General features: G+C 33.8%; 3 protein-coding genes and 1 pseudogene across 4 annotated transcripts in view; 2 read left to right on the top strand and 2 right to left on the bottom strand.

Annotated features, from left to right (window-relative positions):
- Positions 1–198: 198 nt before the first annotated feature.
- ETFQO (electron-transfer flavoprotein:ubiquinone oxidoreductase) lies at positions 199–13259 on the top strand. 2 transcript variants are annotated; one of them, XM_021434641.2, is made up of 18 exons: positions 199–822; positions 1678–1754; positions 2328–2434; positions 3252–3333; positions 3411–3519; positions 4728–4774; positions 4889–4963; positions 5106–5222; positions 6871–6939; positions 7604–7696; positions 8032–8134; positions 9352–9476; positions 9904–9953; positions 10056–10122; positions 10552–10631; positions 12001–12129; positions 12226–12292; positions 13011–13259. In XM_021434641.2, the coding sequence occupies exons 1-18, from the start codon at positions 390–392 to the stop codon at positions 13092–13094; spliced, it is 1914 nt and encodes a 637-aa protein (XP_021290316.1). In that variant the 5' UTR covers positions 199–389; the 3' UTR covers positions 13095–13259. The 2 variants fall into 2 exon arrangements, with proteins under 2 accessions (XP_021290316.1, XP_089640591.1); XM_089784465.1 differs by lacking the exon at positions 1678–1754 and having other exon boundaries at positions 630–822.
- Positions 13260–14590: 1331 nt separating this feature from the next.
- On the top strand, positions 14591–15192 carry LOC149526845 (putative lipid-transfer protein DIR1 pseudogene; annotated as a pseudogene).
- Positions 15193–16378: 1186 nt separating this feature from the next.
- LOC110422016 (Basic-leucine zipper (bZIP) transcription factor family protein) lies at positions 16379–21856 on the bottom strand. Its single transcript, XM_021435774.2, has 4 exons — positions 20663–21856; positions 19730–19862; positions 19482–19566; positions 16379–16986 (listed from the first exon to the last, which is right to left on the bottom strand). Exons 1-4 carry the CDS (start codon positions 21355–21357, stop codon positions 16616–16618), a joined length of 1284 nt encoding a protein of 427 aa, XP_021291449.1. The 5' UTR covers positions 21358–21856; the 3' UTR covers positions 16379–16615.
- Positions 21857–24584: 2728 nt separating this feature from the next.
- Positions 24585–27784, bottom strand: part of SKIP16 (SKP1/ASK-interacting protein 16) — a 6961-nt gene continuing 3761 nt past the window's right edge. The window contains exon 4 of the mRNA XM_021435382.2: positions 24585–24978. Within this exon, the coding sequence (XP_021291057.2) occupies positions 24876–24978 (103 nt within the window). The 3' untranslated portion in view covers positions 24585–24875. The remainder of the gene's footprint in view (positions 24979–27784) is intronic.

Genomic DNA, 27784 nt, shown 5'->3' with positions numbered 1-27784 from the left:
TAATAAACTATTCATATTTATATACCATCTACCTCATATCTTATTGATATGAAATTTATGATATGTTTTTATCTTACTTTATTTTACTCTTTATCTCTTAAAAATTAAAAAAAAAAATTCTTACACTAATTCAGATCTATGTTGAAGTTTGTGTCTCTTATCTTATCCCGTACCACTAAACGTCCGAATGTACTTTCATGCCAACCGTCACAAACTCACTGAGATCAGGAGAGGACAAAACTAGGAGGAGATTGGCACGGCACGTCAGTTCCAGTGAAGCCGGTACATGTATGCTAAACATTTAAATATCAAAACCTTGCAATCTTTAATCACAGAGAATTTTTTTAAAAAAAAAACATTTCCTTTTTCTCTTCAATCTTTCATCAATCATGCACAGATTTCTGTCAATATCCTCCAAATCAACCTCTCTCAGAAACCACAAGCAGCTTCACCTTCCCTTTACTTGTCCAATTTCCTCTCCCACTCCAAATAGGCACTCCTGTTTTCACTATTTGAATCAAAAGTCGGCTTCTTTAGGCTCCAGGATCAGTCTTCATTGGTTTTTCTCATCTGGGTACTTTCCAAATCGTTCTAATTTGAGGGAACATGAAAGAGATGGAAATGGGTTTTTAAGGTTGAAGGGTTTAGTTGGGGAAGTGAGGAGTTTTAGTAGTGAAGCTGATAGGGAGTCTATAGAGTATGATGTTGTCATCGTTGGGGCTGGTCCTGCTGGTTTATCTGCGGCTATAAGGTTTAAGCAATTGTGTCAGGAAAAGAATGCTGATTTCTCAGTTTGTGTTGTCGAAAAAGGTGCTGAAGTTGGTAAGTTTCCGTCATCTTTTGGGGGATTTTGTTCATTGAGGTGTTGTCTTCTTTAACGTTTGCCTGATAAACTTTAATTATCTTGAGTGCAAACATAGGTGTTTAACTGTGGCATACGTTGCCTGTGTGTAGTTTGAGTTGTGAATGGCATTTTGAATCATTTGGTCATGTTGACTCTATTACTCTTTTTTTTTTAATCTGGATTGTACACTTTTTCTTCCCGCTGTTTGAATTTCAATTCCTATCGTTTACTTGTGTTCATTTGATTAATGTGATAAAGTAATCTGTTTGGAAGTTGAAATATGAATGCTTAGAATAACACTGTAATATCTCTAAGAAAATCTGAAAAAAGAAAAAATGACAATGTCTGAATGTCTGCAATTGGATCATCAGTATAGGCCCAAGAGAATGGCAGGGGTGAGAGAAGACAAAAATTGAAACTAAGCATCTGCAATAAGGTTAGGTCACAGTAGTTGAGAAATGAACCTGGAAAATGATGGCTTGGTTGTTGAGATTGGGTGCCCTTGAGTATAACTGTTAGGGTGTAACATATTTCCATCCAAATGTTGTTGGAAACTAAAGAGGGGCCAAAAGACTTATGTGAGTTGATGTCAGAATGTGGTTTAGGAAAAATAATATTTTCTTATAATAGAACACAATCGCATGACCGTATTATAGAGTGCATTAGATTATGACAGTTGAGCTTGGAACTGTATGGTATACTGGTTCAATGCAAGTTCTCTTGGAGTCTGTGATGCTCCAGAATGTGCAAGTTTAGCTCTGAGCATTTACAAAAATTTCTTAATATTTCTATGTGATTGCTTAGCAAAAAATGTTATTTGTATGTGATTCTAGGTGCTCACATCATATCTGGAAATGTTTTTGAACCTCGGGCATTGAACGAGCTTCTCCCACAATGGAAACAGGAAGAGGTGCCTTTTCTTTTTGTGTCTTCCTTTTAGAATATGTTCATTTATTCATCGTATATTAACGACTGGTATACTTGAACCTGGCCAGTAACATAGGCGATCTCAACCATGCATATGAGACTTACATAATTTCTGACATAAGATAGAATCCCTTTTCCCTGTATGGCTTATGTGGATGATGTAGGAAAGGGTTGCATTCCCTACGTGGTCTTTTTCAAGTTAAGACAAGAAACCTCACAAAATTTGTTCTTTAACCATTTTTCATGTTTCTGCTTGGCCAAATTGTTGCAAATCTTCGCTGAAGTCTATGGGAAATAATTGTTGTTGCATAACATCAATTGTACGAATCCTTCATAACTCAAATAATTGTTGTTGCATAACATCAATTGTACTAATCCTTCATAACTCTTGTATACTTTCTAACATCTTTTAAGCACTTAGTTTATATCTATAGCTGAAAAATGATTGCTTGCTTGTTATCTTTTACAAGAAAATGAAGGATATATCACTGACTATACATAGATTATGAAAATTGTTACCCTTTTACTCTATGTCATTTGCTCACTTTTCATGCAGGCACCAATAAATATCCCTGTGTCTTCTGACAAGTTTTGGTTTCTTACAAAGGATCGTGCAATTTCACTTCCTTGTCCATTTAATAACAAAGGAAACTATGTTATTAGGTATTTCTCTAATGCTTGTGTACCATGCCTCAAACTTCTTCTTGTAATCTAAGCTAGATTGCAGTGGGTCTTTTTCTTTTTGTTTTAATAATCAAAGTAAGCTGATAACAAACTTGACAGCCAACTGTTTGCTGCATAGATGATAGATTGCAGGTGAAATTAAGCTACAGCAGTTACATTAGCCTATGGGCACATGCAATTGCTTCAATGAAATTAACATTTTCTAGATAAAATATATGAATAATGGGACACTTTTATAATAATATTCATAAGTTAGGTATATTTATAAGCCTTGAATGAAAATTCAAAATAATAAAGAAAAGAGTATAAAGAAAAAAAAAGGCTAAATAAGGAAGTAAATGGATAAGATGTGGCAGTTTGAAGTCAACTAGAAAGTATTAATGAACACAGGAAAATGTTTCAATATTAGATATCTGCTGCCTAAGGAAAACAGTTGAATGTAGAAACCTAAACTTAATCCCAATGAGAACATTAAACTTTCAGAAAGGCAAAGTAAAAAGGAAAAAATAAAAACAGGTAATGAAAGTTACAAATATGTATCAAATTATTTAAAAGCCTTACAATCTATTGCCAAGTGATTGATGCCTTTGATCTAGGGTTGCCAACAAAAGAGGGAGAAAATTATGAGAAGTTACTTGGAGTTGCACGTTTTATTTTTGTTTTGTTTTACACGTGCTCATTTTGTTTAGACATTTGTTTTACATCTTGTGGCTGGTTTTTTTGCTACAAATTCTTCTCCCATTTAATGGCATCAATTTTATAATAAAAGCTTAATGTCGTGGACCTTGTTATGTAGCTTAAGTCAATTGGTGCGATGGATGGGGGTAAAAGCTGAGGAATTGGGAGTAGAAATTTATCCAGGTTTTGCTGCCAGTGAGGTACTTCTATTTTATCTGCCTTGTTGCTGTTCAATTTTATGTTGGCTGTATGAATGACAAGGTGTGCCATTGTTCAGATATTATACGATGCGGAGAATAAAGTTATCGGAATTGGAACTAATGACATGGGAATCGCCAAAGATGGTTCTAAAAAAGAGAATTTCCTGCGTGGTGTAGCATTAAAAGGCATCTCTCATTTTCTCTCTGTCTGTGCCTACCTCATTTTTTACTAACTCTCCCCAATCCCCTCCCCCTCCAAAAAAAAAAAAAAAAAAAGAGAAAGCAAATTAACAAAAGTGCACCTGCGTGCACTCCTCACAACTCACATGTTGTTTCAGAATCCCCTAGTGCAATAGTGTCCCAAACCTCCTGCTGACGTTCAGATTGGAGGAAAAAATTAATAACACCTCATAGAACACATATCTTTGCATTATTCAAAACTTAATTTAGAAAGTGGGTTTAATGTGCTTGGAAAAGCTCAGCCTCCTTTCTAAACAAATGCTATATTGGTGCCTTACAAAAATAGAGGGTTTGTCTAAACAAAACAGTTGAAACTTCATTTTCTGGTTTATAATGGAATATATATTGGTGAGTTTGTACTTGTATAAGTTATCTAACATCTAGATTCTATTAAGTTAAGACTTGATGATAGGATTGGCAAATTTCTGTTTCTTGGTTATTATTATTTGAATAACTTAGTTAACTTTTAGTGCCATTCAGGATGATTATTGTTATTTCATATTTAGGTAACTTTTAGTTGCATTTGTGACTTATATTTCTCCTCGGAATAGGAGATAAACCTTTTGTAATCCTTAAATGCACTACGTTTTTGTTCAGATTCACAACATAACATAGCAAGAAAATAAGAGTATGTAAACTGATCTCTCCAGCTATTTGGGTGCAATGAGAAGCAAGAGAGAAGATGAAGATGAAAGCTTTACAAAAAGATATTTTTTTTAGTCATCAAAATTTACTCCTATAGTTAGATTAGCAGCATACCATCATAAAATATCATATTTGACCACAAACCAGTCTTAAATTATAAAAAGTAGATCCGGTGTCATCAATATTATTAATGTGAATGGCAAGTGCCGTTTTGTTTCAAAATATTATAAATCAAACAAGAAAAAGCTACTTTTTAACCGTTTTCAAAAAATAAGAAGGGGAAGAAAGAAAAAGGAAACCAAATTGGTAATGATATTACACAAGATCTGAGTTATTGTATTATCACTGTAGTTGCATCCATATGCATGCTAGTGCAACATGCACCTGTACGCAAATAGACCTGAGTTGAATGTGACATTCTTCTGGTCAGAGTAATTTTCCTTCTAATTCCTAGACCTCTGTGAAATTAGGTTTTATGTAGTGGACTAAGCTATGATGTTAACATGCAGGTCGCATCACACTTCTAGCCGAAGGATGTCGAGGATCATTATCACAGGTTTGCAGGAAGAATTTTGTTGCTGAAGTTGCTGTTCTAGGGGTCTAAGTTTGCTAGCTTTACTAGTAAACCATTCATGCTAATGGTGGCCATTTTTTGAATTTTCTTGAACAGAAAATGATCAAAAAGTACAAGCTGAGGGAGAAGGTGCAAGCTCAACATCAGACTTATGCTCTGGGAATTAAAGAGGTAATATCTTGTTATATCTAAATCATATATTTTGCTGGGTTGGATGTGTAGGTATTTATATGTTTTAATTCCGAGACATAATCTAGTGCTAATATTTGCTAAATATTGGAGATAATATTTGTTGATATTGTTATTCCATTAGGTTTGGGAAATCGATGAGAACAAGCATAAGCCTGGTGCAGTTCTCCACACATTAGGTTGGCCGTTGGATTCCAAGACTTACGGAGGTTCATTTCTGTACCACATGCAAGATAGACAGGTAATCAAGTTTCTGTTGATGCTTTCCGTTTTATGTGGATTTTTCAAACTAGAAGTGTTATTCATCTCTAGTCCATGAAGAATTTCATGTACCGTATTAAGTGCCAGATGGCAAAATTTGCAGGATGTTCATATATAAACAAATAGATTAAACTGGACTCATACTGCATTGGAGATTCAAGTCTTCAAACTGGAAGTAGTACATTCTGGTGTCATTTTATATTTTTTTTGCATGTAGCTGCATTTATAATGAATTAGAAGGTATTGGGTTGCAAAATGCCAGGGCCTAATTTAAAGAAGGGAGAGGTGTTCCAGGGAACTATGATCATTATTGGAAGTTCTTATAATGCTCTAAAATTCTTTTCTAATTGATCTATGATGATGGGTGTGTGCAGTGAAATTTGGTACAAAAGGGAAAAAAAAAAAAAAGAGGATGGAGGAACCTAAGTTTGGACAGCTGGCTAACCCTGTGGAGAGCCCTGTTTATGAGCTGTTTTTGATAGTTGAAAATTAAGACTAACTTTATGAAACATTTTATCAATAAGATGGTGTCAATTACTAAGTCAAGCAGACAAATGTGATGCAGGAAACTCTGTAGCATTGAATTAGTATCTATATTTGGTGAAAGAGCTTTTGGCCTTTGCACTTGACCATCAGTGTGTTTAATCAGGATAATAGTTTTTTGCTGCTCTGGTATTGTATATGTTTCTCTATGAAAATGATCAATAAGATGGGATCTATTACGAAGTCAACCAGACAGAAGACTGTATGTTTTTCTTGGTAGGATCTTGGTATATGCAAATGCAGCAACTTAATCATATTTAGCAATGAAATAGGTGGACCTTTTCTTTCATCCCTTTCCAACACCACTAATTTGTGTGGGGGTAGGAAACTCTGTAGCATTAAATTAATATCTATAGTTTTTGATAGAGATTTTGGCCTTTGCACTTGACTACCAGTTTAATTTATGCTGCTCCGTTATTGTATGTATCAGTAGTGCTCTGATATAGATGCTCCTTATCATTGTAACTAGTTTTTAATACTGATATCAAAGGGATATGTTTTGGTTTGACAAGTGAGGACCATAACCCCCTCCCAACTTCTGCTTAGTTACTACTTAATTCCTTTAACAAATTGGAAAGACTGAGGCAAAAGGAAGCATGCCATCATGTTGCATAAGAGTTAAGACTGTTGTCCTCTTTAAGACTGTCAAATCTTTAGCCCTCATGCAATCTAAATGAAGGCTCAGTATTAGGTATGCCTCTTATTTGTTTCCCGCCTGAAATTTGGACAAAAGCTGGTGTGCAAATTTTTATAAGTTCTATTTTATGTTGGTAAATTCTGTGTGACATTCCCTTACCAGCTGCATGATGGCTCAAAAAGCAATTTCTTATTCTTCAGTATTTTCATAGCCAGTGTCCTTTTGGTGGTTATTTTCTTCACTGTGAAACCTTTCAGTCCTTTTGGCAATGTCATTACTCTCAGCATTTTTTTCCAAATCATCAGCTATTGTTGATTTATACATTGCTGGGCTTGCAACTGTTTTGTTGGTTATTCAAGTTTAAAAGCATCATCATTGACAATAGTTCATGATAATGGTACTGTCTTGGGAGCTCATTTATCCCTTTATTTTTTGGTTGAGTATGCAGATTTCAATTGGTGTTGTGGTTGCTTTGAATTATCGTAATCCTTTCTTGAATCCATACGAGGAATTCCAGGTAAACTACCTTTTAAGTCTTCCAGAACATTCAATGAATTTTTTCTGGGTCTTTCCAGTTTTGGTCTTTTTATAAGTGTGTGCATGGAACATGGATCTATTGCTCCATTTTCCCGAATACAATTAAGAAACTATTTTATGCATATTAAGTTTGTTAATTATTCGCTTCTTTTTTCATTTTCCTGTTAGTTTTTAACATGATTATGCACGTGCATTTGTGTTTTTGCATTGTCTACAGCATGTATTACATCTTCATATTGTTATGGCTTGACGACTGCATCTGAGCATCTCAGCTGTACAATTTCATTTCAATTTTTCCTCTTTCGTTTCTTTCATCCTATCAATGTTAAAATGGAGGGTTCAATCATCAGTACAATTGGTCAAGTCAGGTGGTTTGAATTAATCACCTTGTATTATATGTATAATTCTCTATTTGATTGCATGAAGAGATTGAGTGTTCAATCAAAAAATTTTTAAAAACATTTCCACTGTATTAAATAGGTCAGGCAGTTTGCTATTATATTTTAGTTGGTCTTTTAATTTGTCAGTTTCCTTAAATAATCCAGAAAACTGATGTCTGTCTTTTCAATTCTAAGTGTCTCATATGCAAAGCAAAAGAATCTTGTATCTCAATCCTATTTCTCTTTAATTTTGTTTCCTGGTAGAAACTCAAACATCATCCCTCCATCAGACCTCTTCTGGAAGGTGGGACTGTGCTCCAGTATGGGGCTCGGACATTGAATGAAGGTGGTTTTCAGGTGAGTTGAGCAATCTTCCACTTCTCAGTTAGACAGAATTGCTCAAAAATAAGCTAGCAGAAAATAGAAAGTTGTTTTCTGAACTTCCCAAATGGCTAGCACAGTGAACTACTGTCAATAAGGTTTTTGGAGTAGATTTAATGTGCCCAGGAATAATGTGTTAAGACAACAGCTGTGACCACCATATGAACTCTTGCGGTGTGTTGATGATGATCTGGAGAACAGTTGTGCTGATTTATTACTATAATCACACTTTTAATTATGCTTATGTTTGTCATTTCTGTTTGGTTATGACATGTTATGCATGCATGAATATGATGCTAGTTAAATTTCAGTCTGTTCCGTATCCAGTTTTTCCGGGAGGAGCAATTATTGGATGTTCCGCTGGTTTTTTAAATGTACCAAAAATAAAAGGAACACATACTGCCATGAAATCAGGTAAATAATCTAATCAATGTGATTGGTTTATATGTCGTTACTGATTCTTACTTATTTATTTTTTAGTTAATGCATACTAATTTTTTAATGTTTCCACACTACGGCATTCTGAGTTGATGTTAATTTAACCTTGTAATGTGAGATAGATGCATTATTTTCAACCAATGAAGTTTAAAGGAATAATGTCAAATAAATTCTCGATTCAAACATAATATTTATGTGGGCTAGCCTTCTATAAAATAATAGTTCCTTTTCTTGTAATTGTTTTCTAAAATAGTCGAAGATTGCAATAAAATGACAAGAACCGTATGTATATCATCTTCTAGAAAAACTCAAATGCATCAATGAACACAAATAGAGTTTTTTTCTTTATAACTTTACTGCATAAATTATACGTGTAAAATGCATGCATTTTGAGAATAAGCTACCATTGGTTTGTAATGTAATTGCATGCTGCCCCATTTTCATTTCATTTGTTTGTATATATAGCCAAAGGACATGGAAGGAGTGATTGCAACTGTTTTAGGTTTTCATAATGTACCAGGGAAATGTATGAGACTGATAGGATGTCTTCCACCATGGCACAATATGCATATCTGAAGTTCTTTGTCCCTTAATCATATTACTAACATGCCAATCTAGGGAGCAAGTTTCTCTGGGAGAAAATATCTTTTAGCATCCTGGCTAATGCAAATGATCTTTATTTGTGTCCTTAAATCTTATTTTAATTCCTTTTATCCCTAATGTATAGCCCTCTGAAGATTTCCAGGTTGCTATATTCCATCAATTTATTGGTTCATTGGTTGCTTAATTTAGATGCTAAACACAGCTAATTTTGTATCTGAATAAGGTTCCCCATCATCCAGCGTTTGCAAAAGTATTGCTTATGGCATACACAAATTATATGTATGTTTGAGACTTAGGAAGGCCATTTTCCTAGTTACATTACACCAAACATTTGCAAGTTGAGGAATTGCAAAGTAGTTTGCTGCTAAATTTTAGCTGTTTTATAATAGTTATGCTACATAATTGTGCCCTTTCACTCCATTTGTACTGCATCATAGTCAGGCTGATTTAAGAATCCAAATCTTTTTATATGACTACTGAGAACATTTTCATGGTGTCTTAAGTATCAAAACTTATGTTAAAAGCTATGTAGACAGAACATTCCTAGGCTTTCTTGAGTGGAGGTAATTACAGCGGCATGTTTCTAACAGGAATGCTAGCAGCGGAAGCTACCTTTGGTGTACTTCATGAAGATTCCAATATGGAAGCATACTGGGATGCTTTAAGAAATTCATGGGTATGGGAAGAACTCCACAACGCTCGGAATTATCGACCTGTAAGTAAAGCATTTCAGTATCTTTTCTTTTCATAAATCCATTTCCCCTGGTTTTCGTAATGCTTGTTCTATTCTTTATACTTTTTTCATTTAGTTTTATGAATGCCTTTAGGGTATTAAGTTGATAAGACAGATTAAGAAACCTATTTACTTTAATTTGCTCTCTTAAAGGAATCACATATTCTTGTGGTGGATTAGTTCATTTTCACCTTTCATTTATATGTCTTAACTGGTAAGGTTACAGGTGGTGAAGAAAATTTTACAAGACAGCCTGGTCATTTTGAATAATTTGTCTGGACATCCCACTATGTGGGTGGCAAATTTTGATCAATTTGCACTTACCGGATTGAAAAAGAATGACACTATTTAGTCAAAGTCAAAACATTGATATGATCTTATGTTTTAACCATATTTTAATTTCCTGTAGGCGTTCAAGTATGGGCTTTTTCCAGGCCTAGCCATAAGTGCGTTGGAACAGTAAGATTTAATCTTTTTCCGGACATAGCGTTTGTGATAATTAGGTTTTGCGCGCTTTGTTTTTCTCTAATGTAAATCTCACGCTGTATTTTCTTGTTGCAGCTACGTATTGAAAGGAAAATCTCCATTTACACTTAAGCATGGGAAACCTGACCATGAAGCAACAAATGTAAGGAAACCTTTTTTCAAGTTTTCAAGAACACAAGTTACACCATAGTAACAAATTCAATGTTTGGATTTATCTTGACCAAGGAATCAGTTGGTAACCATGTTAGAATTCTTTGCACAATTAATAAACAAAAATCCCAGTTGTTTTGTAGATAAAACCAGTCAGTAAGGAAATAAAGGAAAAGCACTCTTCCTAGTTCAATACTATGTCTGGATGTCTCAAAGATGCTGTGACTGAGCCTAATCCTGTCAAATTCATAAAAAGATATTTTCTTTTTTTGTACAAAGCTTAAATACTGTTCTTACTGTAGATTAAGAATGACAAAACCAAGGTGTACATGCTGATGACAAAAAGTTAATCCTGTAACTATAGTATCATGTTATTTTGTTGTGTAACTTGGGGAACTGATAAGCACACTCACTATTGCAGGTTGCAAGGTTACATTCCCCAATTCAATACCCAAAGCCAGATGGCATTTTGTCCTTTGATGTGCCGACCTCTTTGCATAGGTGAACAATGGAACTCCTGGCATTATGTTAATTGTCTTTATCTTAATTAGATTTTTTTAAAAGCTTAATTAGTTAAGTTCAAAACAATGTCAAGTATGATTTTCTGCTAGCCTTTTTGACCTCTACATTGAATTTTTATGTCCAAATCACCTATTTTAGCATATTCCAGTTAAATCACATGAGGACATGCATTCGGATGGATATATACATATATAACACATACATATGTGTATGTACATATGTATGTATGTATGAGGAAGCTCTTTTTGTCTTCAACAATCCAAAGGAGATGTGCTTAAATGTAGCCTTAAGCTTTTTGTAAGTTACTGGTTTGGGGTCAGAAATGAGGCGAGAAGTGTCACTTTCAATGGTTTTTTTCTTTTTTGACACGTATGAATTTTCAAAGTAGTTGTGCTCTTTTGATGGAGCGATCACCTGCTTATTTTGCACATATTTCAGTGGCACATGAGATTTATGCAGCAAAGATGCTGACCAACATGCAAAACACATCATTTCTATATAAATTCTGGAGAAGTGAGTCAATAGTATTATCCTGTACACCATTCATTTAACAGAGCTTGGTAGAGATGTTGCGTCTACAGAAATGGCTATGGTGCAGCCTGTTTCTAATAAAAAAAATGCACTCTCAATTCATTGCCCCTAACATAGGAAGGTCCATATGTGGATCCTGTACCCAAGTGGTTAGTGCTTTCTTGACAAACAGAAACACAATAGCTGCTGGAAGCATAGTCAAACTATGAGAGTATATCATCATTATTAATAATGATAGAGGTAGCGTTCTGCTATTCCTCAGTTATTTTTCATTTTTTTCTCAAGCTATTCATTATTGATTACACTGGTGGAGTTTTCTGGCCTTGAAGAAGGCCTATTTGAGTTAGAGGCCTAAATTTTCAGCTTCACCATCATTTTCATCATACTAGTCATTGTTTGCCAATAAAGGTAATGATCATAATATTAAATGGAAAAGTTATGAGATAAAGTTATAAAAGGTTATGATGTACTTTTCCAAATTTGTTTTACTATCATTGTTCTGGAATCCGTGGGAGGAGTGTGCTATGTAGAAAGCAGGCAGTACCACAAAATACTACTACTGCATGGGTTGACTGTTTTGTTTCACTGACGGTTATAGCTTCCTTTGCATCAAAAGTGACCCCAGATCTGCACGCAGGTCAAAATAGTAGCAAGTGGCATTCTCCTCATAGATTGGATACCATCCAAATTATGGGTAATGAAGGAAAGGGACAAAATGCAGTATGAGGAAACTGAATTGATTAGGGAAAAATGCATATTCTCTTTTTCATCTGTCTCCCTTAATGAATGATATGTTTTACTTCTATTTGCATTTTAGGAGCAACACTAATCATGACCATGATCAGCCAGCTCATCTTCACTTGAGGGACACCAATATTCCCGAAAATGTAAACTTGCCAGAGTATGCTGGACCTGAGTCACATTATTGTCCTGCCCGTGTATACGAGTAAATTTCTTATTATGGTTTTTGCTGCAGCTAATCTTTGTATTATATTGTCCCTGAAAACCATATTTTGTTTTAACATCTTTGTTCTAATTGAAGGTACGTCCCAGATGAAAAGAATCAACCGAAATTGCAGATCAATGCTCAAAATTGCTTGCACTGTAAGGTAATATTCAGAACAATTAGTTGAAACTACCTTAAAAATATCCTTTCTCCTCTTCTATCTGTTTGTTTGGATAAACTAGGTCTAGTGTTGTTTTTGAAGAATAAATTAGGTCTAGTTTTAAATTGGTGTTGGTTTTTCTCTTTCCTTTTCCTTAATCTTTTTCCCCACTTACGCTCCTCGTCTTAATGTAACATCATATGTTAACACCTATAAGTTTTTATGTTGTATGAGCTGTGATTGTGAAGCACTATCTGAAGATATGATAATTTTAATGCCTGAGAGGCAAGAGAAACCATCAGAAGTTTCTTGGTGTGCCCTCTTTTCCATTGTTCCTTAAATGCAAGGTGCTAGGGCCATAACTGATTTGAATTCTAGTAATATGACAAGGTGTAGCTTCTGCAAATGTGCCAAATCCTCTTTACCGCTTGCAAATTGTTCCACATGAATCAAATTTATGATGGTAAAATGGGTTATTTCATCTAGTTTTATGCATATTTCAAGATGATGGAAGCTTAAATGGCTAACTCTTTGATCCAAAAGCATGCACCTAAGGTTTTAGTCCCTCATTTTCTGAGCCTCTAAAGGCAATTTCCACATTAGAGATAGACCTGTGCTTTCTTTGGGTGTAACTAGTTGCTATTGTTTCAAGATGTTATGTTAAATTGATTTGTATCTCTTTGAGGAAAAATCTAACAATGTTGGTTTAAATATTATTCAGGCATGTGATATCAAAGATCCAAAGCAAAATATTGAGTGGACAGTGCCAGAAGGAGGCGGTGGCCCAGGCTATTCAGTCATGTAGAATAAGCCCCTCTCTCCATCCTTGTTGCAAATATAGTTAAGCTTCACAACAAACACATTTTCTTGGAAGTAATAAGTCCATCAAAACTGGTGGGAATTATACACCAATATAGCTTATCAAATGAAAAGCATACATTGGGGAATACTAGTATTCCATGTACTGAAACTCTCTTTGAACCAAACTGAGCATGCTTTTTGACTTTGCTAAATAACCTGACAGGAAAAGGAAATTGGGTGAAAAGAAAAAGAAGATATCAAGACCAAAGGGTCAGATTAGAGATTAGTAAAGCAACAATTAGGAAAGACTTAAACCTACATCAGATAATTGTGTTGAAAGAGGAAACATGTTACAGTATTTCAGCAATTGTCCAATTAGAGCAAGCTTGAGTCTCAAGGTAGACATGAATTTTTGCAATGACGTTGTGAGGTGACTTGTCACTTGTCTAGCATGCCAATTCATCTAATAAAAACATCATTATAAATAATTACGAAAAGGGTATTTGGCTGGATCGTAAATTACATATATTTTCGCTCAAAACAGTGGACGTGATGTTTTTGTACTCTATTATTAAAAAAAAATTCTATGTTAAATCCAAAAATTTATATTTAAAAAAGATTAATTAAGTATATTATCTCATTCCTTCATAAAAAATTATTATAATGAGATCCTATATATTTAATGCTTATGATATAATCATTAATTACTTTTAGAAGTTAAGTTTGGTATTGTTTCATTTTTATCTTCTACTTCTGAAAATCAAAAAGCTAAAAATATGACTAGAGACAATAGTAAGTAATAATATGCTTGAATAAGTGAAAATTAAAGATTAATATTTGTGATAATGTGCAAAAGGCATGATTTTATTTTTATAAAGAACAACTATAATTCAATATATGCCACATTTTTCATTTTAATCAAATATGTTTATTAGCATATGGTCATATTATACCCACAAAAAAACGTTTAGTCATATTTATAATACAAATAAAAAGACTTATTAAGTTTTTTTTTTTAAAAAAAATACATATTCTCATTGCCATTTACTCATTTTACTCCCCCCAGGTTTTTATTTAATTCAAAAAAATTAAAAAAAAATTAGCATTTACACTCAATTGATGAGTGTATTAAATTAAACAAATTGATGAGTTTATTATCGAATTTGCTTAAAATTAACCTCAATTATTACTTGGTTTATAAATGAATATATATAGGACTATATAAAGGGGAATTTTTTAAAATAAAAATAATCTATTAGCCATGCATGGTTGCGAAATTGTCGTGGTAGTAGTGACATGTATGATTTGGGATTTGGCTTGGATGTTTGATTTGATGAGGTGTCCAGGAATGGGATCAGCATCCAAAAGAAAGGCTTTTCTCTCTGCCACAAGTTCACATCCCCGTGAGTGCACAGTTTGGGAGAATGATGGCAACCCGACAGGGTGGATCATCACGGACTGCACTTCATTCCCCTATAAATGAAACTCTTAGGCTAGCTTAGCTCCTCCAACTTCCAAACCCTGAGAAAATGAAGAAAGTCAAGAGCCTGGCTTCTATAGCGACACTGCTAGTGGTTGTAGCTCATATTGCTATATTAGCAGATGCTCAAACCATATGCAACATGCCTGCTTCGGGTTTGATGGCATGCAAGCCAGCTGTGACCCCTCCCAACCCTCCTCCCCCAACATCCACCTGCTGCTCTGCTCTCTCCCAAGCTGACATGCGCTGCCTTTGCTCCTACAAGAACTCCAAGTTTTTGCCTTCCTTTGGCATCGACCCTAACCTTGCCATGAAACTCCCCAGCATGTGCAAGCTTCCCCATCCCGCAAATTGCTAGTCTGTCAACCTAATGCTTAGAAAAAAAACAAACATATGCATATAAGGCTCTACTTCAAATAATCAATTGTGTTGAAGCTAGGCCTTTTCCTTTTCCTGTGTGTTTCCTTTTTCCTTTCTATTTTGTTCCTGATGTACGACCGTGTCGTGTGTGTGTTTCCTTTGGTATTGTATAATCATAACGTACTTGTAATATCATGTACTTTTCCTCTGATTTCTCATCAATAATCTCTTGCACTATAATGTAAGAAATTGTCTTTACCCATCTAGCAATCTAAGCTTGGTCTAGCTATTGTTACAAGAACAAGACATACCCAAAGCTCGAATCTTCATTCTCCCCTCGGGGTCCTTCATATGTATCAAGAAACACATAAGAGAAGATAAGAAATGACAAAAGAGAAATATCTTAAAAGCAGGCTAAGGTTTTCTTTCAAGTTAATAGATCAGTTTGGAAGTGAAAAATATAATGAGAGAATCCCTACCTACTATACTAATCACCTTGTTGGGACTCAGTGGGTAGAAAGTGATTTGTCATATATAAGCTGGTAACGCGGTGCAAAGGTGTCCAGCAGCTCCCACTTGCTTTTCATTATCTGGAGTCCTAGATTAATGGCACAATGCTCTGACCAAGAAATCAAGCTTTACAGTTAAACCAAATCAAACTATACCAAATATGATTAGCTTGATGAACTATTTAATTGAGATTAAATAATTGCATATAATGAAGTCATTATGATTACACCATTACTTCTTCAAATCATCAATTCTCTTTTCCTTTTTTACTGATTAAACTTTAAATTTATTGTAAAAAAAAAAGGCAAATTTATATATGAAAAAGAAGTTTATGAGGCGTCTGAAAATTAAAAAAAAAAATTGGAACATTATCCTAAAATGAAAAAAAAAATAGATAAGAATAAACAAGACGAAAAGAATATACAATGTATCTATCAAGTGGTAACTGTACCTTTCATTCCCCTTTTTTTTGTTCCATTAGGATGTAGTTGTGAGTTGCGATGGGAGGCAGTTGGACCACTGAGTTAATGCATGCAATATTCACACAGCTTGATGGTACCCACCCAAATTTTTGTTTCAACGTTTACCTTTATTTTTTAACTCTTTGCAGTAATGTTCAATATATTACACGTGCACTTTGTAGACCATTAATGGCGACGTAGGAGATGAACTCTTCTCAAAAGGATCCCAGTCTTGCATGGCTGGCCAACGTTAACGATTTTGTACAGCAATGCTACTGCAATATGCACAAACAAAACATGTTTGACCTGAGGTATTCATATTAGGAATTTTGAATGCATCGCAGGAGAATAGAACCCACATGACAAGCTCATGCATATGTAACTGCTTTGACTGCTCAGCCCTTCTACCTAGTGATACCTGCGTGGCTCATGGCTGTGCTTGCTATACAAGCAATCGTACATATCAAAGTTGGACAATTCCAGAAAAGATTAAACTATATTGGATGATATTATATATATCATAGGGTCAATCTCCGACTAAATTTAAAATATAACTACCTAGAAAAGAATGTTATATAGAAACCCCTAAGGAAATGTAAAAGAACAAATGAAACAGAAAGAAATATGTGTCCTATCTAACAAACGGATTGCAACTTTGAACAATGGCAAAGGCCCCATCAATACCTAAGCCTAGCCCTATGGACCTCTACTTCCTCAATCCTTTGATGCGGTTGAGCTGACATCCGGTGAACCATCTTTCGGGTTGGGGGAAGGCATGGATCCTCTAACTTTAATCTCCCCACTTTGCTGTTGTGGTTGCTCCTGTTGCTGTTGCAGTTGTTGCTGCTGAAGCTGATGCAGTTGATGCTGCTGGAACTGATGCTGATGCTGATGCTTTTGCGAATGAATCTGAAGTTGCTGCAATTGCTGTGCTGTCAAAAGAGTATGCATAGCATGATTGTTTGGGTAGTACTGCTGGCTAGCTCCAAAAGAAGCAAAGTTCATCATTGGTCCACCATTTGGCATTGATTGACCTGTCAGCACCTTCAGATGCTGGATTTCCTCTTTCAGTGCATCATTTAATGCTATCAAATAAGAAAAACAAAAAAACAGCATTAATATGGGCAAATAATAAAAGCAGCTCAAACATAAATGAGGTGCTTATGGTAGAAGCAACAGCATTTATATTCTTAACTGATATGAAAGCCAAAAAGTTGAAAACCTACTTTCAGAGCCATTCAATAACATTGAAATAATAAATACTCCCTCTGTCCCATTTTCTATCCTCTTTGACTTCACAAAATTTAAGAAAAAAAATGATTTTACAATATTTTATACTAAAATTTTAATTTTTTAATGAAATTGATATGCTATGCTTTTTTATGCCAAATTTTTTTTAAAAAAATCATGATAAATAAATTTGGAATACAGAAAATATAAGAGTATTAGGTATTTTAAAACAACACAGTTTTGAGACATACAAAAATTCAAGACAGAGCAACATCTTTAAACAAGCAGAGGTATCTCTGTTATTGCAAGTAAAATGCATATTTACAAGCCGTCCACAAGATGCACAGCTTTGACAACCTACCATGAGATCAGTTATAATACGAATATCTAGGGGAGCTAGTGTAATTGGGGTATTTGCAAGCTATTCAGGCTCTCAACTCAAGAAATACGCTTTTAACTCATTATCATACTTGAATTGTTAGAGCTCAAGCTCGAATCCATAAGAAACGAGGTAAGTATTTCTCTCATCAACTTTAAGTGAGCCTTATAAAGTCAAGCTAGAGTATTTCGAACTTGTAGCAGAGCTCAAATTTGAACAATGAAACTCAGTCAAGCTCAAGCCAAGCTTCGAGCCTTGAGCTTATAGTCAAGCTTGAGCTTTGCACTTTTTTCAACTCAGCTCACTCAAGTACACCCTAAGTGCAATTTCAACATAAACTGAGATTTTATCTCCCTCTAAAAGTAATGCCTTCAGGTGAAATTCAATGTGGAACAGAATGAGATCATATAGTTGATCCATTAACTAATATATACATAGATACTCACATCCTAAGTCAGCTATGTCATCTGTTCCCAACTGCGAAAAGCATCCACAACCCATAGGGACAAAACACTTTTAACATAGAATCTCAAACAAAAAGAATGATAATTTGTATAAAAGCTGCATAAAGGATAAATATTTTCTCTACAAACAGAAAAATAAAAGTTAGCACCAAATTTGCATTTAAGCAAATTATGATCTTTAATCGACTAGCTCTCAAGTGTCATTTTGTACAAACCTATTGTCATAAAACATCTATTATCTCTCACTTCTGCTATATGTATGCAACAATACTTTGATAAAATAAACCTGGCATCAAACTGCAAATATGCCATATCTTGACACTGGTACCATGAACCAAAACATACTGCATTCAATGCAACTAGGGGTCCAGAAAAGGTAACAATAAATATTGTCTGCTTCCAAAAATGCAACTAGAATTACAAAAATGAGTCCTAGAATCCTTCAAAATATATTTTTCTTTGTTTAAGTTTGATATTACATAAGTTGAACAGAGACATCACATACCAAACCATTAAATTCCATCTTTGAAGGTCTAATAACAACATCAAAATCAAGGAGAACCCAACTACTTAGGAATGTTAAGGAATTAGTAACTTACTTATCTCATCAACCACAACAGCAAACCATAGCTCATTAGTTATCCTTTTCTTTCTTCAGGCCCAAAACTATAGCTCAACAGTTAGCATTAAAAATCCTTACTACTAAACCTTGCTAGCACAATGTCACTAATATAGGCATCAAAGCCATTTAAGAAGGTGCAGATGGAACTAATCCCAACAAACAATTATTTACTTATAATTGCCACTATAAATGAACGTTTTCATGTTTAAAAATAAAACGCAAGGGTTATATCAATTCAATCATATTATTTCCTACAGGTAATCACAGTTGACTCCAAACAACAACTTAAGTACATATGCAAACCTAGCATATCTTTTAAGAGCATTTTTAATCATATCATCAGACTACATTTTCTAACACAACAAAATGTTTTATTTGCTAAAGGTAAAATTTGTTGATTCAAAAGCATTTTCAAGCCTGAGAAGCATCACATTGCACTCTTATGAGCGGAAGATTAGGACCAAGAAGGAGTTCCGAGCAATACTATCTCTTTGCTAAAATATAAGATTCATATCAGGATATAATGATCATAATACAAAATCACCGGTTGCCAAAACATGGGTAGTATCTCAGCTCTCAAACCACATCTCAGCTTATGACAAGAAAGACATGCAGACCTCTGTCCTGCCCTCCATACACACAGCCTCCCTAGCATTAAATATCTAAAATGATAAGAATATGCAAAGAACACACATCCACTCATCACAGCTGCAATCTACTCTATTACATCTCTCCAAGTGTCCATCCAACAAATTCTCACATTAAAATCTTTCAAACCATCGTAACATATTATATATTCCTTAATATGCCTTTCAATTAAAGGAAAGAAAGGGCAATAAAGCAAAGATAATGGTATTTAACGAAAACTTTTCAAGAGCTACTCACCATCTTGCAAGTGAACCTGTTGTTCCATAGTTTGCAAGCGCAGTTTCAATTCACTATTTTCAGCGGTCAGACCATTGGTGTCTCTCTGCTCATAAGTTATGACAATATGAGTCAAATGAATCATTAGACCTAAGAATATATATATATATACACACACATACATAAATATATGACCAACAGAACCCTTGAGAGTTGAAACTGGAAACCATTTAACACATAAGAAGAAGGTGCTGAGCTGATGCAACTACCTGTAATAGAGTCAGTTGGGCAGAGAGTGATGTTGCTTCCGTTTGCAGCGTCTGTACTTTCCGTTCAAGCTCAGCTATATATCGCATCTTTCTTTCCTTTGACCTTGCAGCAGACTGCCTATTCGCCCAGATCCTATAACATGGAGAAGACAAGAGAAGGTGATGTCAAAACAAAAACAGATATCGGGGTAACAACATTCATCCCTGTTCTGTAAGAGATGAAATCCAACAGATAGAGTAATACTCCTTAAAGAGGAGAAGAAAATAGGTGAGAGTAGAATTTTCAAGAGACACTAACATGGGAAGATAACATTCAACTATAACATAGGCAATTGCACTAGTTTCAAGTTAAAACCTAGTATCATAGTCTCTCTGCCATCACATCTTTATGAAATTGGTCTCAACCTGAGAGCAAAAGGCTTAATGCTTGGATTTAACTGAAAAAATAAATCAGCTCACAACATTACACGGAGGTATGTTGCTACAACTCTTCATTTTCCTTAAAGCACACGTGTCCGACACATATATGGCAAACATGGGCACGGGGTCCAGCGCTCCAAATATATGAAAAATCTTAGAAAAGTTGAATGTATCCAGCTGGACACATCATTTTCTGACACTCACCCCTCAATCTGAGTAACATAGACGTGGAGCATGGCTCCTTCAATGACACATAACACACCCATATATATCTATATTCAGTCACGATGACCAAGCTCATATAAAGGAAACCTTTCTTCATTAATTAAAACAATTATAGGAAACAAATGAAAACCCTACCTTCTTACTGCCAAAAACCACAGACCTACTATCAGACTTTTGACTGAATTCATGGTTAAAAACGTTATGACTATAAAATTGAATTCAGTCTACTCAGCACATCTAAGAATTTGAAATGAAAAATGATAAAATAAAAAAATAATAAAAGAATACCTCTTAGCGCGCTTGGGATCAATAAGAGCAAGCTCAGCAAGCTTAGCAGCGGACATAGCTTTCTTAGAATCAGCAGGTGAAACCTCTTCTGAACCAGACATAAGCATTTCCGGTTTAATACTCGTCGATCCGTCCATCGACTGGCTATGTTGGTGCCTAACTCTAGGCTTCTCTGAAGACCCAACACCTATACTCACATTTTCCCCAGCCAACATCCCCGTCCCTACTCCCACACCCACCACAGGCACCGGAGCAGCAGCCGGAGCAGCCGACGACGACTCTCCAACCTGGAATGCTGAGGTGGCAGAAGAAGAATTGAACTTATCCATATCAAGATACATAGACAACAAATCCTCCTCCGTTTCGTCCGAGTACGAAGGCCCATCGGCTGCCCCCACGACGCCAAGATCACTATCGAAGCTAATATCGTCAGGAAGAGTAAGGATTTCGGACTGGGCACGGCGGTGACCCAAGTTCTTGGGTGGATTATCAGGCATTTTGCTAACATCATGACTAAAACGATTCGGTTCCGAAGTTTGACCGAAACTACCCGTTTCAGATTTCACATTGAAAGTTTGACCGAAACTACCCGTTTCCGTTTTCACATTGAAAGTGTTTGGAGCGTTTCCCCCAGATGAAAATCCCGAAAACCGACCCGACGGTGGCGGTAAGCCCGGAGCCTTATCTTTTTCCATTTCAGGAAACAATAAAAAGCCCAAAACAGCCCTAATTTGAGTATAATCTCTGAATACTTTTGAAGTAAAAACCGAAGCAGAATAAAACCCTAGCCGAGCAAAGATCTATCACTCTAAAAAAAGTGTAAAAACAAACGGCCACGGCAATTACAAACGAATTACGTAAAAACAGATGAGAATTTGGTGAAGACAATGGAAACAACAGCAAAAGGAAGGAGAGATTAAAAAAGAAGGTTTTCAGGCACAAAATATCTAACACCAGATCTTCAAAATTAAATAAAGGAGAAAAAATGAAAGGAAAATCACTCAGAAAAGAGAAAAAGCGAAGGAAGGGAAGGAGAGGAATCGAGGACTGGCTTTTTACATAAAGGAGAATGGGAATCGAATGAAGGAAATCACATGGGGGTTAATGAAAGGGCTTTAAGGAAAAATAAATAAAAAAGGAAAGCAAACAATTTTCTAGAGATTGAGAGATCTGAGACAGCATTTTACACTTGTTTTGTTTCTGCCAGTTTTATATTTCTCTGCTGTCTGAAAATTTGCTTCGACGGATTGTACATTTCGGACAGGACATGTCCTCGACAAAGCAATTAATGGCTTGGCTGTCCTGAGGTACAATATTGTTTGTGCGGGAAAATTGTAAACAGGCGTTAACTGTAAGCCAGAGTTTGGATATTGAAGTAGATAAGCGCGGGCTAGTTACTGAGTACGACTGAAGGAAAATGGGAATTGCTTGGGTGTGGTTTAAGTGTAGGTATGAGTGTGATCCTTTCGGGACCCATTCTGATGACGACTTTTTCGAATTTTTGTTTAAGTTACATTGTTGATCAAAATGAAATTAGTGCTTAATAAATTACTATATTATTAGATTTTCTTCAATTAAATATATACTAGAAGAACTTTTGCAATTATATTGTAGTAAGTAAAGACAAATATTTTTAATATTATATTTTAATTAATTTATTATATATATAATTATTCATTTATTTAATAAAAATCTTATTATTCTAAATATCTCTTCACGTTCTTCATATAGTAATCATATCCAACAATGATCATCATAAGAGTTAATTAGGAAAATGTTACAATCAATTACATCTAACAATTATGACGATTCGTGTTAGCTTATAAGAGTTAAAATAAGAAAATATTACAATCAATTACATCTAGTAATCTTGACAATTCGCGTTGACGTGTTAAAATTATGTTATATAAATATAGTAAATTAATAAATATATGAATAATAAAACGTGTTAAAATTTTAAATATGGATATGTTTATTAAACGTGTAATATGACACAATACGCTTAATATGCTTGTTAAACAGTTCGAGTTAAATTGCATATAAAATAACGTGATTTATAATCCTTTCAAATAATTAAGATGATAAAAATTTTAAATACGATTAAATTAAAATGCATACAATTACAAATCAAATATACCTTCATTATTTAAATTTAAAACTAATAACCATAAAAACAACTATAATAAAACAACAATATCCATCAAGTATAATAAAATCCATCACCATCATCATCAAATATATTAGATAGACATATTTACACGATTAATTAAATAAATAATAAACGGATCACAGATTATATAGATACTTGATAACGCAATTAATTAATGAGCCTTAAACAAATTTAATAGATTTGATTTGTTTAAGTTACAAAACACGATTGCCCTAAACCCAACTCCATTTAACTTTGTATTACATACGTGTTATATTATCATGCTGTGTATAAAATTACTAGATCCACAATCGATCACAATTGATTTTTTTATGACATCTTAAATGCAATCACTTGTTATAAGTATTAAAATTATAATAAAATTATAAGTGAATCTATCATTAAATTTCATTTAATTCGATTTTCAATAATGACACGTTGAATAGATCGAACCAATTGTTTACTAAACCCTAAATTTATAAGCATCATGAGTACAAAACACGATTGCCCTAAACCCAACTCTATTTAACTCTGTATTACATACGTGTCATATTATCATGTTGTATATAAAATTACTAGATCCACAATCGATCACAATTGATTTTTTTATGACATCTTAAATGCAATCACTTGTTATAAGTATTAAAATTATAATAAAGTAATAAGTGAATCTATCATTAAATTTCATTTAATTCGATTTTCAATTATGACACGTTGAATAGATCGAATCAATTGTTTGCTAAACCCTAAATTTATAAGCATCATGAGTTTCTAACATTAGTAATGCAAGCAATTGGTTCAAGACAGTCTTGATAACAAAATTCAGACATGGCATGTATGTGTATTTAAGTTTGTTTCAACATCTTTCAAAAAAGTCAAAAGTTTTTTTTTTGTCAATATAAATACATAAATACAAGACAAAAGTTATTGATCATCTTTATTGTAAGTCACTCTATTTTCGTACTTAACTAATGGTGAAATCCATAAGTTCATTTGATTCCACACAAAACAAGTTTAACTACGTCAAAATATGACAATTTTTTAAATTTTAATTAAACAAGCTTGTTATATCATATGACTTATTTAATAAATAATTGTGTCAATATGATGCATTCATAATTATGAAAAAAAAGAGTACAACCCTAATCAAGTAAAAGTTAATCATAAAAATAAATCACATAAACTTATAAATAAATTTTTAAAATGATTTAACATTATTTGTCTAAATTACAAGAGAGAGATGGAGAGAATAAATAGAGAAATCATATACACTTTAAAATTATTTGTCTAAATCCATAAATAGGAGAGAATGTCGCTTGAACACATGCATATTTATACTCTCATAAATTTTTCAAAATCTCTTTACTTGTCTGATGCCTTACCTATTTCCTTTGAAGCACTGAGATTGATATTTTCCTTCACCCAATTTGATAATGTCCTCGTTGCCACTAGTTACCCTACTTGCCTCCCCTTTAGAGGTACTTGGTGTAGGTCATACGTCTGCGCTTATAAACGATATATCATATAGGCAACATGATTCTCTCATCATCAATTTGAACGGAATTTGTGAGTGATAAAACATAATAACTTGCTCATCCAATTGGCAAGAATTGTATTGATGACCACAGATGTACAGGTATAACTTGTAAGACAAGGATTGAAATTTTTCCACAATTGTTATGTTCAAAGAAGGTTTTCTTTCTGATATAATATGGAATACAGTTTTTTCCCAGCAAAACATATAAACAATACTTTGAATCACAGATTAGCTAATTGTTTTCCGAATGAAGCTTAAAAATTAGTTTTATCAGCAGAGTTTTGCTCAAACAGTATAAGCAGCTACCAACAGCTGCTCTACTTGAGGAGATACCAACCATTCAACAAACCTAGAGCCATTCTTTTCACATGCAGAAGCAGGGTAGCATATAACAAATTTTTCATGATAAGCAATCTGGCAATGCAGAGGGCTTAAAAGGGGGTTTCACAATGTCAAAGCCTTTCATATTTATTAACAGCCAAAACCAAGGGCTGAGCATGTTATCAAGAAAACTATGCAAGAGTTTGTCAAAAAACATAATCTGGCTTCTGCAGGGGGAACCTTGCCACTTGAACTTCAAATGGCCTTCCTTTTGGGTCCGCCAACCTATTGGGAACAAGAAGAGCAAAAGTTCACATTAGAAAGGTTCTTTGCTCCCCATCCAGTGGGGAAGCGGGGAAAGACGTCAGAGGTCGTAAATATAAAAGGCTATTCTACTAAAAAACATTGTAAAAGGGAAAAAAAGGTTCACAACCCAGAGCAAGGGAAACAGTTATTGAAACCATTTTTCATTGCTCTATTACCAGAAACTCAAGTTGAAATTTCAGCAGTCTCACCTTAAAATGGAGCTCACTGCTGCAAAAAGACAATGGAATGGGTATCTTAAAAAAATAATAAAGAAAATGCCTGCATGTGCATCTATAATTATCCGTCATTCTGTCCAATAGCTGAATCGTTTATTTTATTCTTCTTGTACAAAATGAACCCATTGTCAGGATAGTACACTTGTCGCAACAACCATGGGTAATACATAAAAGTCAAGGTTACAGTAAGAACCAGACACAAATCTAACTTATTGTAACACCCTGTAACTGGTGAGTTACTTAGTAAAGATTTTTAAAATAATAAAAAAATCAAAAGAAGCAATTTAGAATATTTAGAGACAAAAAGAATATTTTGAATAGAGTTAAAAATGATATTATTTGATTTGAGGTTAAATTTTGTCTATAAATGTGATATATATATATATATATATATATATATGATTAGCACAAGCACAAATGAGGAAGTAGCAAAATGCATAAGAGGCATATGGTAACACAGGCACATTGAGTAAGCTTGATTGAGTAATATAATAATATATATTTATATTGTGATATATGTAAATAAATTCATATATTAGTAAATTATAACTTAAAGTAAGAATAAGTGATGGTAAATGAGACATATTTGCATGTGTAAAAGAGCTAGGTAACATATATAAAGGAAAAAGAGAAAAGAAAAAACAATGTTGCATGAAAAATGATTCGTGTGTGTGAAGGTCAAATAGAAAAAAATTAGATGATTTAGAGATATGTAATGTAATTTGAAAGAAAGGTGAAAATGTTTATAAAGTTTTATTTTAAAATAAATAATAATAATATTAATATAAGAAAAAAGTTAAAAGAATGCACATGAAATGTAAATGAAATGCAAGTGAGAGTGAAATAAAAGGGAAGTAAAGTAATGATTCTATGATATGATATTTAAATTAAAAAAAATTAAATAAATAAAATGAAAATTTGTGAGGAGACATTGGACAGTCTACCCATGTAGAGAGAGATGGGATATAAATATGATTTAAAAGTTTGACTTTGTAATATCTGCTTATTAGACGTGAAAAAAAAAAAAGAGTTTGAACATTTTGAAGCTCCCAATCGAGAAGAGAGAAAGAGTAGAGAGAGAAAAAACCAAGCTTAAGGGTTCAATTTTGTGAATTTTGCAGAACCCAAGAGCTCTCTCCTCTCATCTTTTGCTATATTCTTCACATTTTACTTTCCATAAGGCTTCATACATTCAAGGAATTTGAGAAGAGCTAAAAAGTAAAGAAGTATGGCTATTAACAAAATAAGCAACCTGTGAGCTCCAAAGAAATTTTTAAGAAAAATTTCAAAATTGAAATGTGTGAAGGTATAAAAAAAATTTAACTTTCACATGAAATCTTTGTGGTGTGATTTATAATTTAGAAAGATGTTTAATTTTGAGATTTTATTTGAGTGGTTGAAGGAAAACCATACATGCAGCTATGAATTAATGAAGTTGGTAGAAAAACAAAATTGGTTAAGTGAAAATTCCATCAAATTAAGGTTTTCTACACCATGTGTATACTACTATAGGAAAGGGTTTTCAAATCGTGAAACAAGCCCTTATTCCAAGGTTTTGACTCAAAGAATGCCATGTAATATTCTTCACATTTTACTTCTATAGAACTCCATATACTCAAAAAACTCGATAAGAACTAAAAAGTAAGAAAATATGATTATAATATATATACATATATATATATATATATTCAAAAAATATTCACCTCACCTTAGTTTGATGAATGTCATGCAAGTGTTGTGATTGTTGAGTGTTGAATAGTGCAAGACTAGGACCATTAGAAGGTCATGTATACATATAAGTAATACAGTAAAACCTCTATAAATTAATACCCTTGAGGTTACGAAAATTTATTAATTAATCGAAATATTATTTAATTATTAAATTAATAATTATTAGTTTATACATTAATTAATGAAAAATTAATTTATCAAGATTTAGGGTTTAAGGTACATTAGGTCAAGCAAAAACATTTATAAAAAGAAAATAAAGTATCACAAACGTTAAAACTAAACATAATGGCTTCTCCTCTCAAAGGAACAAAGAAATCAACAATGATGGAATGAGAAACATAAAGTATCATGTGAGCACAACATAAAAAATCTAAATTATACCCAAAAGCAATTGCAACAGTGGGTATCAGAAAAGTTTAACTTGCAAGTGAACTAAGCAATAATATCAAATACGATCAAGAGGTCATCAGAGTATTTATCAACCAACATTGAAAAATGTGATACCAAACGATACAAAACTGCAAAATTCTTGAAGCTAGCGAAGGTTCTCTATGAGTGGTTCGTTCAATACCAAGAATGTGTGATTATGACCGAAAATCTAATCATAGAGAATGCAAAGGAGTTTATGAAAAAGATGTACCCTATAGATACGCCAAAAGTCCATTTTCTCAAGGTTGGCTCAAGCACTTTAAATCAAGACACGGCATCAAGATATATTGTCGTTTCAGAGAAAGTGAGTTTGTTGATATGGAGCTCATGAAGAGCAATTTGCAGTCCATAAGAGAGAAATTAGATCAATTTCCCAAGAAAGATGTTGTCAATACACACACACACACACACAC

The sequence above is a fragment of the Theobroma umbraticum genome, unplaced genomic scaffold (genome assembly GCF_002168275.2).
Source record: "Theobroma umbraticum cultivar Fairchild unplaced genomic scaffold, ASM216827v3 scaffold_130.0, whole genome shotgun sequence".
Taxonomy (NCBI): Eukaryota; Viridiplantae; Streptophyta; class Magnoliopsida; order Malvales; family Malvaceae; genus Theobroma; species Theobroma umbraticum.
Note: the sequence above shows the minus strand (reverse complement) of the source record. Positions and strands in the feature narration are given on the sequence as shown.

Coding starts and splice junctions, on each gene's coding strand:
- ETFQO (XM_021434641.2), top strand. CDS start 390: ATGCACAGATTTCTGTCAATATCCTCCAAATCAACCTCTCTCAGAAAC. Junction 3,520..4,727: donor GCGTGGTGTAGCATTAAAAG/GCATCTCTCATT, acceptor GTTAACATGCAG/GTCGCATCACACTTCTAGCC. Junction 6,940..7,603: donor ATCCATACGAGGAATTCCAG/GTAAACTACCTT, acceptor GTTTCCTGGTAG/AAACTCAAACATCATCCCTC.
- LOC110422016 (XM_021435774.2), bottom strand. CDS start 21,357: ATGGAAAAAGATAAGGCTCCGGGCTTACCGCCACCGTCGGGTCGGTTT. Junction 19,567..19,729: donor CCCAACTGACTCTATTACAG/GTAGTTGCATCA, acceptor ACTTATGAGCAG/AGAGACACCAATGGTCTGAC. Junction 16,987..19,481: donor ACAGGTTCACTTGCAAGATG/GTGAGTAGCTCT, acceptor CTTATTTGATAG/CATTAAATGATGCACTGAAA.